We start from the raw sequence: 12,462 nt of genomic DNA, 5'->3' as shown, positions 1-12,462 counted from the left end.
TTATTAAGCTTTACATTTTTTCAATTTCAAATTACAAAAGCGACATATCTAAGTCTAATCATTCAAACCCATTTAAGCCTTTGTTGAGGCTAAAAATAAAATAAATAAATCAAAAATAAAAGAAGATTGAAGTTAAAAGCCTAACGATCAGTTAAGCCTATTTTTTTTAACTTCGTGAGAAGTTAAGAAGGGTCAGAGTTAAGAAATCAGACAGATGAAGAAAAGGAGAAGAAAAAAACGAGACCTTCGGAGCATTTCGATTCCAATAAGCCCTTTTTCGTAAACAAAAACAAAATAGAAACTTTTATATTGTTTAAAGATAAAGATGAAACACTCCTTCATCCTCCTTTCTCCCCGCGATGTTAGGCCTAATTCCGAGGTACCAAGGCTTAGAAATTGGAGGAGGGAAAAAGAGACACAAAGCTATTGGCTATTTCCTATTGACACTCTCTAGGAGGTGAAGTGACTAACTCTCTTTGGCAAAAATAAAGGTGACAGTTCAGAAATGCCTTTGGCGACGGCGGAAACCTGCTTGCAAACTCTCATCAAAATGGCCGCCAATCCCGAATGTCTCGAAGCCATCGTGGTTGGATTGCAAGGACATCTGGCTGCCCTCATTGAACTGTCCGATCAAATGGACGGTTCCAGGATTCACAAGCCCTTCGCTACGTTACTGACACGTCTACTACAGGTCAGTTTTTTTCTTATCTTTATCTTTTTTTGGGAGGGGGGTGGAAGGAGTGTTACCTTATTCCTCACATCCGAGAAGAATTGGCCAGTAACAAAATGATAAATTCCAGAACAAGTCTTTTTTTAATTTCTTAAATTCGTAACGTATCTTTCGTTAAAAGGGTTGCCACAGGTCAGGGATTTTAAAAATGGACTTCAACGTTGAACAGTTAGTGTCTCAGCATCTTGGCGCATTACAATAAATAAATTCTAAAAGATAATTTAAAAATTAAGAGCTGACTTGTTTATAACACAATAATATTCTTAACATTGTGAACTTTTGTTTAGCCTAAGAACAAAATCAGGGAAATTAGTCTAAAAAAACAGGGAAAAGTAAGTAAGAAATTTGTGGCAACCCCTGTAACAACCTTACTCATCATAATACACTGGCGTCTGATTTGGAAGGTTATATTTTAATCCAATTACGTAATTATCACTTATAATATTAATATTAATATTAATAATAATAAACAGAATTAAATTTAATTCTCGAGAACCCCTTTACCATAATTTAATTACTTTTAACGCCATATAATTAATTAACATTTCCCGCCGAAATTAATTAAAGAATAACGAAGTACCTAACCCTTAAGTTAAACTTTAAGTCCGAGATAAATTTAAAATCGTCCGCTTCAATTTCAATCATTGTAAATTCATAGTTAAGCCTTGGCTAGTCATACACGCACCACCGATGGTATTATTATTATTATAGGATTTTAAGTTTATTTTTAGAATAAATCTTCGATCCCCTTCATCGCGTAAGCCTTGGCCCGATTGAGCTAGGTTAATTATCCAACCCCGAGGGAGGGAAGGGTAGGAGAGAGGGACACGGCCAGCGGTATAAGATTTGATACCGTACAGCCCACTAATTGCAATGGGATTTGTCAAATTGGACGTTCTTACGTGATTTCTCCATAAAAATAAAATGCAACTCTCTAGTAATAGTCTTTGGTATATATGAAAATCATGAACCAAGGCCTAACGAGATTCCCAGACAAATCTATTACCTTCTAAAATGGATAATAAAAACCAAGAATTCATTCGCGTTGCTAAGAATTACTCTCTATTGGAGGAAATTTCAGACAGAGATGCTTTCCCTTATTCGGAAGGTGACACAATTGTTACGTCATCACCCATGGTTCTTCCTTCCATTTTCGAAATATTCCCCTGTCCAATTTTCGCATTTAAAACTATCAGAACCTTAAGTTAGTTGAAATTAAATGCACTATCCCTTTAAAAGGGATAATCATTAACAATAATGATCGTTTATTAAACTATAGCTAATGCAGTTGAAGGTAATAATTTAAATTAAATTTTAATCTAGAAAAGATTTTCCATTAGCCCCTGTAAGGTTGCTTCACCCTGAACATTGGTGTATTGCGGGTTAAACATTTCTACAGGCGCTCGTAGGATTAACATTAGTTTGTTTGCCCCTGATGGGTGGCTTTCCTTAAAAGCATTTTAAATTTTTATAAAAAATTATTTTAAATTAAAATTAAGTAATAATTAATAATATAAAACTTTATATCAATATTTTTTATTTTTAGAAATTAATTTATTTCAGTTTGTAGTGGTTTTCAATAAAAAGTGTCGTCGTTATTGTCAAAATAAGATGACAAAAAGGAAGTAGAGAGGGGTTCTTTTTTTTTTTTTTAACTTCCGTTTCGGGTTTCAATACCCGTTAGAGAGAATAGCGTGAAACTGACGCTTCCGAATATCGGTTAAGTCTAGCCCCATAGATTGGCCCCCTTTTTTATACAATCGAGGGGTTCGACACTTCAATCTATAATAAAATCCCTTGAAAAGCAAAATTTTGATGTTAATTAAACTATCTAAAAAGTTCTTATAAATTAGAGAGAGGAAATATACGGCGTATTGTCGAACCCCTTGAATCTTACTCGAGAGACAACAGCACGCTATAGAATTCCCTTTAACTTCCTCTTTACCTTAACGTAGACTGGCTGGGATGTTTCACCCCATTTAAGTTGAATGTAGGATGAATAAATGCCCTTTAAGCCTTAGAGAGATGAAGAATGGTTTCATCTTGAATTGTCGCTGTATATATATATTATATATTACTATATATGTACGTGGCTCTGGTTCGACGCGCCACCCAGTTTTTAAACGATTCTTTCTGAATCGATTTTTTTAACGGGTCCTTGCCTGGCAGCCCTGAATTCTGGCTACCCGAGGTGAATAGTCCCCGATTTCGGCTTCCCTGGAACGTCTACTTAGACGCACGTTTTATGGCCTAAACGTTGTAGCACTTGATAGTTTAATTCTACCACCGTTAAGAGACGGTGGGGGGGGGGGGAATAACGTTACGTGATTGGTTTAGAATTCTTTACGATGGAAGTTCCTACACTCCAGGAGAAAATAAATTTCATTTTTTAATGAAATAAAGCTGTAATTTAATGGGGTTTTTTTCTTTTTTTATATAAGATGTATTTGAATTAAAATATGGTTATATGGGTCTGCAGTTTAATATATTAAATTTTTTCCTCGGTTTTTGCGATTTTCAGACAAAATAATTTTCCTTTTCTTTAAACAAGTTCGTTATTTAATTAAAAAGGGTTAGCTTGTGTATTTCCCTCTTCCACCCGCTAAACAGTTAACACTTTATTATATAATTAAATAAATAATTAATTTTAAGTGACTTTGATAATCCAGAAAAAATACAGATCGTCTCTCTTTTTGCGCATTTAACTTTAAACAATTAGTTCTGAAATTAAATTTATAATGACCCTGATATAGTAGAGAATAACCTTGATATACTATAATTATAACGATCCCCTTGCTCAAGTCCGTAAAGGGGTGTTTATTTATTTTTTTGTATTGTAAGCGTAAAGATGTGATAATTTAATAATTTTGTACTTGCGACATTTTAGCATTGAATTTGATGGTTTTGCTTAAAGGGTTCGTTCCCAGCTGAGGGAGGCGCGATGGTGTGGGCTATAAGTCAATCGTAGCAGCCTGAATCGATATTTGTTCTTAGGAGCGTAGAGAAAAGGATCCCAACCAACTCCCGTCCCATCTTCCAATAGTTCTCTCTCTCTCGCAGTGTATTTTTTTTTACGAGGCATTGGGGAGCTTATACGTTTTGAAATATGTTTTTTCTTCTCCGGACTCCCTTTATGTTCTATGTTCTTTTCTCCTACCGATTTTTATAGTTTTAGGCAACCCCTATATAGTCCCTTCGTTGTTCCCCCCCCCCCGTATATCTCGTTAAATGCATTTTACTCCTATGATTACATTTTGTAAAACAGAAAACGCGTCAAAAGTTACTGATGTCTGTCAGAAATTAAGGGGGATGTTTTTTGGGTGCACGATTTTGAGTCTGAAATCTTTCTGTGATATTTTGATCTATAACTTAAGGGACACCGTTTTCAAGTTATGATTGGATGACCCCTTAAATTTAATTAATTAAGAAATTGAAAGACTATGATTTCTAATTTAATTAAGGGGTCATCCCTAAAACATTTAAACAAATCATAATGTCGTAGAACAATTTAGACTCATAATCGCCCAATTCGACGCCAATTTGTTTACGTACTTTATGGACAGTCCCTAAAATATTTATTTTTTTATTGACTAAAATTTAGACCGCTGTGGACGACTGCTGTCCGGGTCCAGGTGCTACGATGACGGACTCTTCAAGAGAGAAATTGAGCGGTTTGGTGTGTCGTCTGCTACCAGTGGGTGTCGGATGTCTACGAGGGGGTCAGTCGATGCAATACACCGGACTCTTGACCATCAACAAGTTAATTGACGTGTCAGTGGTGCACGGATTGACGCACGTCAAGGTCAAGAAGAGTTCGCGACCAGTTCATCCCGTGGCCCCGCAGTTGGGCAAGATGGGCGTGGCAGGGGTCGCCGCATCGGGACTGATTGGGGGTGTAGCTTCCATGGCTGAGAATGTTTTGATTGGAAGCACTGGAGTCGTGGCCAGCGCGGTGCTCGGACATCATCTAAGACCATCGTCTTTATTGCCTTGGAGAATCAAAAGTGAAGGAGAGCCCACATCACACAAGTAAGACCCATTTTTAAAATATTAAATTTACAACAAAAAAATATTGTCCACTGGTCATAAAATGTGTTCTCGAGTACTTGTAAAAACATCAAAGGTATACCACGAGGAACTAAACATTCAATAGAGTAAACCCTCCAAGTGTCATAACTGTTGCTTTTAAATTATTGCATCTGCAATCGGAATTAAATCCCCCCCTAGAAAGTCAATCTGCAAGATTTAGTCAAACATTAAAATGGCCATGTATCTTTTAATCTGGAATACTTGGACCACGACCGAAAGTACATCGAGAAACTAGACATTCAATAGAGTAAAACATCCTATTATCATGACCGTTGCATTTATAATATTGCATCTGCAACCAAATTAGACCCACCCCCCTAAAAATCAATCTGCAAAATTTAGTCATACATTTAAATGGCCATGTATCTTTTATTCTGGAATACTTGAATCAAAACCGAAAATACCACGAGAAACTAGCCATTCAGTAGAGTAAAACCTCCTATTATCATGATCGTTGCATTTATAATATTGCATCTGCAACCAAATTAAATCCCCCCCTGAAAAATCAATCTGCAAGATTTAGTCATACATTTAAATGGCCATGTATCTTTTAATCTGGAATACTTGAACAAAAACCGAAAATACCACGAGAAACTAGACATTCAATAGAGTAAAATCTCCAAGTATCATAACCGTCGTTGCTATTATAATATTTCATCCGCAATCGGAATTAAAATCCTTAGAAATCTCGAAATTGATATCTTATACACCGTACTGAATTTTTTCGTTTAGTTTTAAGTTACACCTTACCATCAGTCTTTTCTTGAAAACTCTAGGAAAAGAAAAAAAATGGGTAAAATCTTATGATTGGATATTGAAAAAATTTGGAGACCGGGGGGGGGCATCAAGGAAGGGGCAAGGGGGGAGATGGTTCAATTTGCTAGCAAAATCAACTAGCAATCTTTTTCGCTAGAGGGCCCTTTGAATTGGCCGTCTCCCTTCTCTAACTGTTGGTACGAACCCTTACTTCTAAAATGCCAAAGAGCTCCCGACTTAAAAAAAAATCATATTTTTACGCTTGAATAGGTTCGAAAATTCTTGGAGCGACAATTTTTACTCCTGGTTCAAATGCTCAAAACTTTTTTACTCTCCCTCGAGCAAATTTTTTTCCTTTAAAACTTCTATTCGATTGCGGGCCTAGGTTTAGAATACCAAGGTACCTTAAACGCCCTGGATCTTATAAAACCCTATAGGGGATATGAAACCTGGCCCCTTTGTAATTTATACAAAAAAATACCGGTATTCATCAGGAAGGGGATTGTTAGGGTTCGGGTTGTAGTATATCAAGGTCACTATCACTCGAAACTAGTTAATTCATTAACTGTTCAAAGGTATGTGATGTATTGCATGTGCTAATTTGGTTGCAATATTTACTTCCCTGCCGGTCCTCTTTAAAAATACATAGTCCCTGCTTATATAAGTTCATAAGATATGTTACATAAGTTTTTCACTGGTTACAAACTGGAGCTTGTCATGAAGTGACGTAGGTTAAACGTCATAGATTCGAGGCAAAGCGACGCCTGGTGAGGCGCTGTCAAAGGCTTAGCACAGACTAAATAGGACTAGACGGACTGCAAAATTAACCGAGTGTAGTCAATCCTCGCTTGTCGTTCTCGAACTACCTCTCAGTAGATCTCTAACATTACGAAGTATAAGTAGCATCATACTTATGGAACATAACTTATCTACCAATTCGCGTAGTGACTAGCCCCTCGACGCGGAGTCTTGTTTCCCGTTTGATTTTCCGGAATTCGATCGAATCAAATTGATTTAACTTTATTACCTTTTTTTATTATTATTTTTCAATAATTATCGAACCAAGGAATGAATGTTTGTTCATTTATTTAATTTCAATTTCCAAAGATTACATTCTTAATTAATGCAATTAATTGTATAAGATAAATGTTATTTGACAGCTGGAAGATATATAAAGTATACCCGCGGTTCATTGAACCCTTAAGGATTTTGGGGTTCAGAAATTTTAGTATCGTACGTGTCGTGGAAAACAATAATTAATTATCAAGTTTCTACGAGTTTTCTATATAATTCGTCCGCCCATTGGTAGTGGTGCTGCATGGGTTCTGCCAAAAGATAATTCTCTGGGGTTTAATTTTATACGCCGCTTCGTCATTCTACACCCAACTATAACGCGATTAAAGGTCTGGTAGCACGTCATCAAATATAAAATCATCTAAGGGCTTCAAAGTCATTATTTATACCCTGAAAACTGAATTATTTTTCTTCTCGTACGACACCTAAATAATTTTTACCATAAACATATCATACACTCCATAAGTACCTGGGTCGAAAGGACATTTTAGTTAGATAGTTTTGACTAAAGGGGCCATTGAAAGTGCCTCCCCTTCTCTCCTCTTAAATTTCAGTGCAGTATTGTCAGGCCCTCTGTGAGTCAAGTTCTGTTTGAAACTGAATTGCAATCTCATGATTTACCAACAGCCTGGCAACACTGGGGGAACGGTAAAAAACTCCCTTTAATGGAAACTATGTATACTGGTGGTATAGAGTGGCGACACCTTGTGGCGAAGTTGCCCTAAACAGATTCGATCCCATAGAGAGCCTTCGTTTGGGGGAGGAACAGAGATTCGTGAGGTAATATATTGGTGGGATTAATACAGAAGGAAACCTGAAATCCACCAATATGGCTGGCAGAACCGTGGTAAGACTTAGGCGGGTGTAACGTACTACTACTATAAGTCCACTATACCTTAGACCCACACTTAGGCATCAATTATAGGGTTATGGTTTTACAACTCGTTCGAAGTCCGTGGTGGTATTATTAAATATTCCAGACTCGTTTTGTTGATTTTTCGACGTGGTTAACACCCTTTTTGTCCCCCCCCCTCCTCCTCCCATTTCCTGTCCACTGTGGGCAAGCGTTAATAGGGTCAAAGGACGCTTTAGGTATATTTGAATAAATAAACTTACCTGATGTGTTTGATAGATGGTGGTCACCAGGAAGTGGAAAAACCTCGGCCGCTAAGGAAGCGGAAGTGGAAGAGGCAAAGGCATTCCGCGTGGACACTCCCACTGAAAATGTCTTGGATGTCTTGTCATCCGGGACTGAAATTCTTCTATCGGTTCTAAATAACGCTATCACTTTACATAAGAGGGTTGTCGGTACCAGGCAACATTGTACGCACGGTCACCGGTAAGTTAAGAAATCTGTTATTGTTTCTTCTATCTCTATCTAATGATTAACTTTAATTTTATTTAATTTCAGATGGCGATATTGTAGCTATCATTGTCTTCAAATCCTAAGTGCCAGATGTTTACTTTATATGTCACAGTCGGAAGAGATTCAAAGAAAATTGGCCGAAGAAGGACATCTTAAAATTCTCGCCTCGGCGTTGGACAGTACCAATGATCCCGTAAGTTTCAGTTTTATTTTGTCTGGACTTTAATTCCAAGACACGGTTGCCACAGTACTTGGAAAAATCTGTGTACTTTGAAAATTACTATATTTGCAAGTTCATGGTACTGGTCATTTTTAAACGCAATAACATTCTGATTATTCTAAGTACAAATGTAAGCTACTTTTAATATTGGTCAGGTGAAATGAATTAAAACGGTCAGAGAAAATATCTCAGGGAGTTGTTTTTTTTAAATGAAAAATCGGTCATCATCGCTTAGTGTGGTCAAAGATGACCAGCAACTATACGCAAGGATGGGTTTTGAATCATAGTGGTTAGATGTTCTTAGTAACGCGAATCAATTCCTGGTAAGTCAGGTTTAGTTCAGCTTGTAAAAAATGATGCACCCATAGCAGACGACTTTTAATGGTCCGTAGATAGCGTGTTGGACTTTTATTGCCCCGTGTTCAGTAATAAACGTTGCTCGCTCGGTACCCACTCCGTTTTTATCTTTCTTGACCTACACCTCCCCCGAGTTCCTTTTTTTATCATTGGGACATCCACCAGGACGAGAGAGAAAAAAAATTGTTATTACCTTCCTGCAACTTTTATTTCACTATTTTCAACGCCATAGGAAAAAGTTTCGTTTAAATGTCGCTATTTTTAGAAAATTTGGGATGGAATTAATTTTTTCCCCAAAAAAGATTTTTTTCTTCTCGACACTGTATGGTTTTTAAACCCAAAGAATTTAGTATCAAGATGAAAATTTAAACCCTACAGGGCATAGGAGAACTCCCTTTTTTAAAGCAAGTCCCGGCTGTGGTTTAGTTTAAACAAATGCTACTAGATGCTCCCATAATCAGGGTGGTTCTGACTGGCCTTCTAAGCTTAGCAATGGCTAGTTTTAGCTCCGCCCTCATGGACGAGTTCTGATTGGCTCCTTTTTTTGGCAAGTTAAAGTTTATGTGTAGAAGATAAGCCTGAATGGTAGGGGGGGTGCCACAGGAGCAGACATTTGCTTTAAAGCTAGGTGGGAAGTAAAAATAAGGATTTGTGTATTCTTTCTGGGATTTCAAGGTCACTGGGATTAATTTCAAAGTGATCGCAGTTTGAAAATTTGGAAGTACTTATTGGATAGGGAATGATTTATTTATATTTTTATCTGTTCTTTTCTTTAATAGCAATTGTTATGTTTGGCGTTACAAATTGGCGCGACGTTGGCGTTGAAGCCGTGTCACCACGAGGCGCTGCAGGAAGCGGACTTCCCGGATTGCATAACGCAGTTGGTGTTGCCTTCTGACGAGTGGTATTATACAAATCATAGTACGAAATACGCCCGATTTGTTAAACACCACGCGGCCAGAATATTAGTCTATATGGGTCACGAGCAGAGACTGCGCAATAAAGTTTATCTTTTTGACCTATTAGGTAAATAATATAAAGGATTTAAGGGGCACGAACCTTTCGATTAAATTTCTTAAAATTAATCGCGGGGTCGTCTTTTTTTATTAAATGGTTTCCAGAACAGGAAGCGACACCTCCAACCACGTTAGTGGATTCTCAGGAAGATACGTATATTCTGCAAACATCTTTAGCCCCTCCGACAGTTCGGGACCGAGATGACGCGTTAATTGGCGCCTCCCTCGAAGCCGTCATCTTGGAAATGCTGAAAAACTGCGAAGTAATTATTACGTTTAATCCCACCCCAATACATCGTTAAATACTCTAATCCCCCAGACATTATCTCTTTCGCAGCGAGAACTTTGTGGTGCTTATAATTCGGACCAGGATCCCAATGGTATATTTGGAATGCGTCCTAAGCCTCGGTCTAATCCTCTTCTTCTTGGCTTTTTTAACTTCCTTCTATTTCATTCTATTCTATGGCAGATTCTAGAGGCTACTTATCATTAACTCCGGACAGTTCTTTGTACTACTTATCAACGCTTCCGGTTGTGGCTGACCCGTTAATAGTCCTACGTTTACTTCAACATCGTTTAATGGGTGGTTTAGTTCACCGTCACGTGGTCGGGGGTGGTTCCCGGGGTAGCGTTAGTTCGGCGACGGTGACTCCTGGTCCCTCGGAATCGGAAGACTCTTTGCGCCTGCGCCGTAAAGTTAATTTGACTATTAATTGTTCGACGCCTCCTTTGGATCGTCGCAGTTCCATCAAGAGCGCGGCGCCATCCCTCAGCATGGTGTCGGATACTCGCGTCGTCATTCAAAGCGCGTTGCCCGTCACTTCGGTCACCTTGACCATGACTCAACCCTTGTGGGTTAAACGGGGTAGTAAAGACAAGAGTGTGGCGTCCGAAAGGACTTCGGCCAGTACGGAGGCAACGCCAAATAATTCCCCGACACCTCATAAACGCGGAGGTTTTCGGTTCGCGTCGCTCAGAAGAAAAAAGGCCAAGTTGGCGACTCCGGAACCAAGCCTCGTTTCCGAAAGCGATAGTTTATCGACCAGCGCAGCCGATATCGCCGCTTTTCAAAGGGAACTCCAAAATTTGCCCGATTTTGATTGTCAGGTGCGTTCAGTTTAGCCTCGTCATTAAACTTAAGCTTCCCTCCTACGATTTGGGGTCCTCGATAGAAAATGATTCATTGTCCTAGTCACTGATGTCTAAATGTCAATGATTCGAGATTGAATGAAACGGTTCCACTTACTTTTGAACTTTTCGTTGTTTCGTCGGTAGGTGACCTTTCAAGAAACGTCTTGCGATGTGCCTTTAGGCCGGCCCCGGTCTTGCTCAGTGCCTCGGGTGACCTTTGACTCCAGCACCCAGCTCCAATTGCCAGGAGGATCGCACGCCCACGGACCCCTCATTCGAAGTGCCACCACGGAAGCTGCCTATCTTTCTTGCAACACTAGTAGAAGCCCAAGCAACGTTTCACCCGGTAAGTCTCAAATTTAAAAGGTCCTCTCCGGTAGGATAAACACGGGTTTATTTACAAGACACAGTTTAACTCGGGGTCTATAAGAGATACAGGGGCAGTAAAAGATAGCCCTATTTCTTTCGTTTACAGGGGTAACAAGTACTTGAGGTTCTTTCAATTAATTAAACGAATTAGTATTTAACAGCTAGTAATTTATTTAAGGCATAACTGCATGGGGTATAATAATAGTTCCAGGAAGTATGTTACAGCCCTACTTCTTGTCTTTCCTACCATACTAAATATAATGAATGAATTTGTATTGGAGTCGAAACGTATAGTTTTAAAAATCGTTATATTTTTGGGGGGTTGGGGATAAGTTTTCCATTTCCGTATAATTTTTGGCAATCGATATATCGACTGTTCCTCTTCTTCTGGCGGTATATAGTATCTATAGAGTTAGAATGTATATTATTTATGATCGTTAGCTTAAATCAGGACAAGCCTACCTGAGCCTTAGGTTCTCTCGTCCATAGGTCAAACTCGACGCCCCTCTGAGAGTCCCCGGCCGACGGAGTTGAATGCCCAAGCGGTGTTGCAGTTAGTTCAAGATTGGGCGTCCAGGTGCCCTCACGATTTGTTATACAGCGCCGCTATCTGCCGGGAAATGCGAGAGTTTCTAGGGCGCGCCTCTTGCTTGGGCGATCAGTACAGGTGGTGGGCCGAGTCCGTTAAGATCACTCTGGATCTCGAAGATAACGAACCGACCGAGGATGCGAGAGATGACGAGCAAGAGGTAGATGAAGAGTATCAACGGGTAAGTGACCACTACTTTTCCCTTTTATCTTTCGGGGGTTTATTTTTACCTCCTCAACACCCCCCCTCCCAATCTTCCACCTCCCTCTCGCTCCGTACACTTTCAGTCTCTTTCTATAGATCTTCTATTTTATCTCACCCGAGATTTGTTTTTTCTTACAAGAGGTTAAAGTTTTACTGGGGTGCTTTGGTTATGGGTGTTTGGGTTTTGTGGCTTTTTTGGTTTTCAATTTTTGATATTAAGGGTCTGGTACGTCTTTTTGGTTTTACTTCAATGCTCGCGACCAGGTTTAATGTTGCATATAGAGAATGCGTAATGTTTTTGTTTTTTCTTTTTTCTTTTTTGTGGATCTTTGAATTGTGCAATTGCTTTAGGTGAAGGGTTTTTGCGCTGTATTGCGTAAATTTTGATGCATAAAGGTTTAAAGTTGAAGAAATTGCGTAAACTTAGATGCATTAATGTTGAAAGTGGTTAAAAATGCGCAAACTTTGGGCAGAAAATGTGCAAGTTTCGATCATTTTAGGTTTAAAGCTGTAGAAAATGTGCAAATTTTGACGATACAAGTTTTAAAGTTGCAGAAAATG

The 12,462-nt window shown here is 38.8% G+C and overlaps 1 protein-coding gene and 1 long non-coding RNA gene across 6 annotated transcripts in view; one reads left to right on the top strand and one right to left on the bottom strand.

Moving 5' to 3' along the window:
* LOC149673870 (uncharacterized) overlaps positions 1-12,462 on the top strand; it is a 77,872-nt gene that overhangs the window by 41,639 nt on the left and 23,771 nt on the right. For 4 of the 5 annotated variants that reach the window (XM_089839643.1, XM_089839644.1, XM_089839641.1 and 1 more), the window contains exons 6-15: positions 492-691; positions 4,332-4,759; positions 7,782-7,988; positions 8,061-8,208; positions 9,372-9,618; positions 9,714-9,871; positions 9,928-9,988; positions 10,078-10,715; positions 10,884-11,085; positions 11,598-11,878. In XM_089839643.1, coding sequence (XP_089695769.1) covers positions 492-691; positions 4,332-4,759; positions 7,782-7,988; positions 8,061-8,208; positions 9,372-9,618; positions 9,714-9,871; positions 9,928-9,988; positions 10,078-10,715; positions 10,884-11,085; positions 11,598-11,878 — 2,570 coding nt within the window. The remainder of the gene's footprint in view (positions 1-491; positions 692-4,331; positions 4,760-7,781; positions 7,989-8,060; positions 8,209-9,371; positions 9,619-9,713; positions 9,872-9,927; positions 9,989-10,077; positions 10,716-10,883; positions 11,086-11,597; positions 11,879-12,462) is intronic. The other variant, XM_089839640.1, reaches the window with a different exon arrangement.
* Positions 9,330-11,693, bottom strand: LOC149673871 (uncharacterized). Its single transcript, XR_016366949.1, has 4 exons — positions 11,571-11,693; positions 10,855-11,512; positions 9,652-10,772; positions 9,330-9,584 (listed from the first exon to the last, which is right to left on the bottom strand). It is a non-coding gene; the product is annotated as an uncharacterized LOC149673871 (long non-coding RNA).

This window comes from Phalangium opilio, unplaced genomic scaffold, assembly GCF_054372755.1.
Source record: "Phalangium opilio isolate 3A_F unplaced genomic scaffold, DU_Popi_V2 ptg000048l_1, whole genome shotgun sequence".
Lineage (NCBI taxonomy): Eukaryota > Metazoa > Arthropoda > Arachnida > Opiliones > Phalangiidae > Phalangium > Phalangium opilio.
Note: the sequence above shows the minus strand (reverse complement) of the source record. Positions and strands in the feature narration are given on the sequence as shown.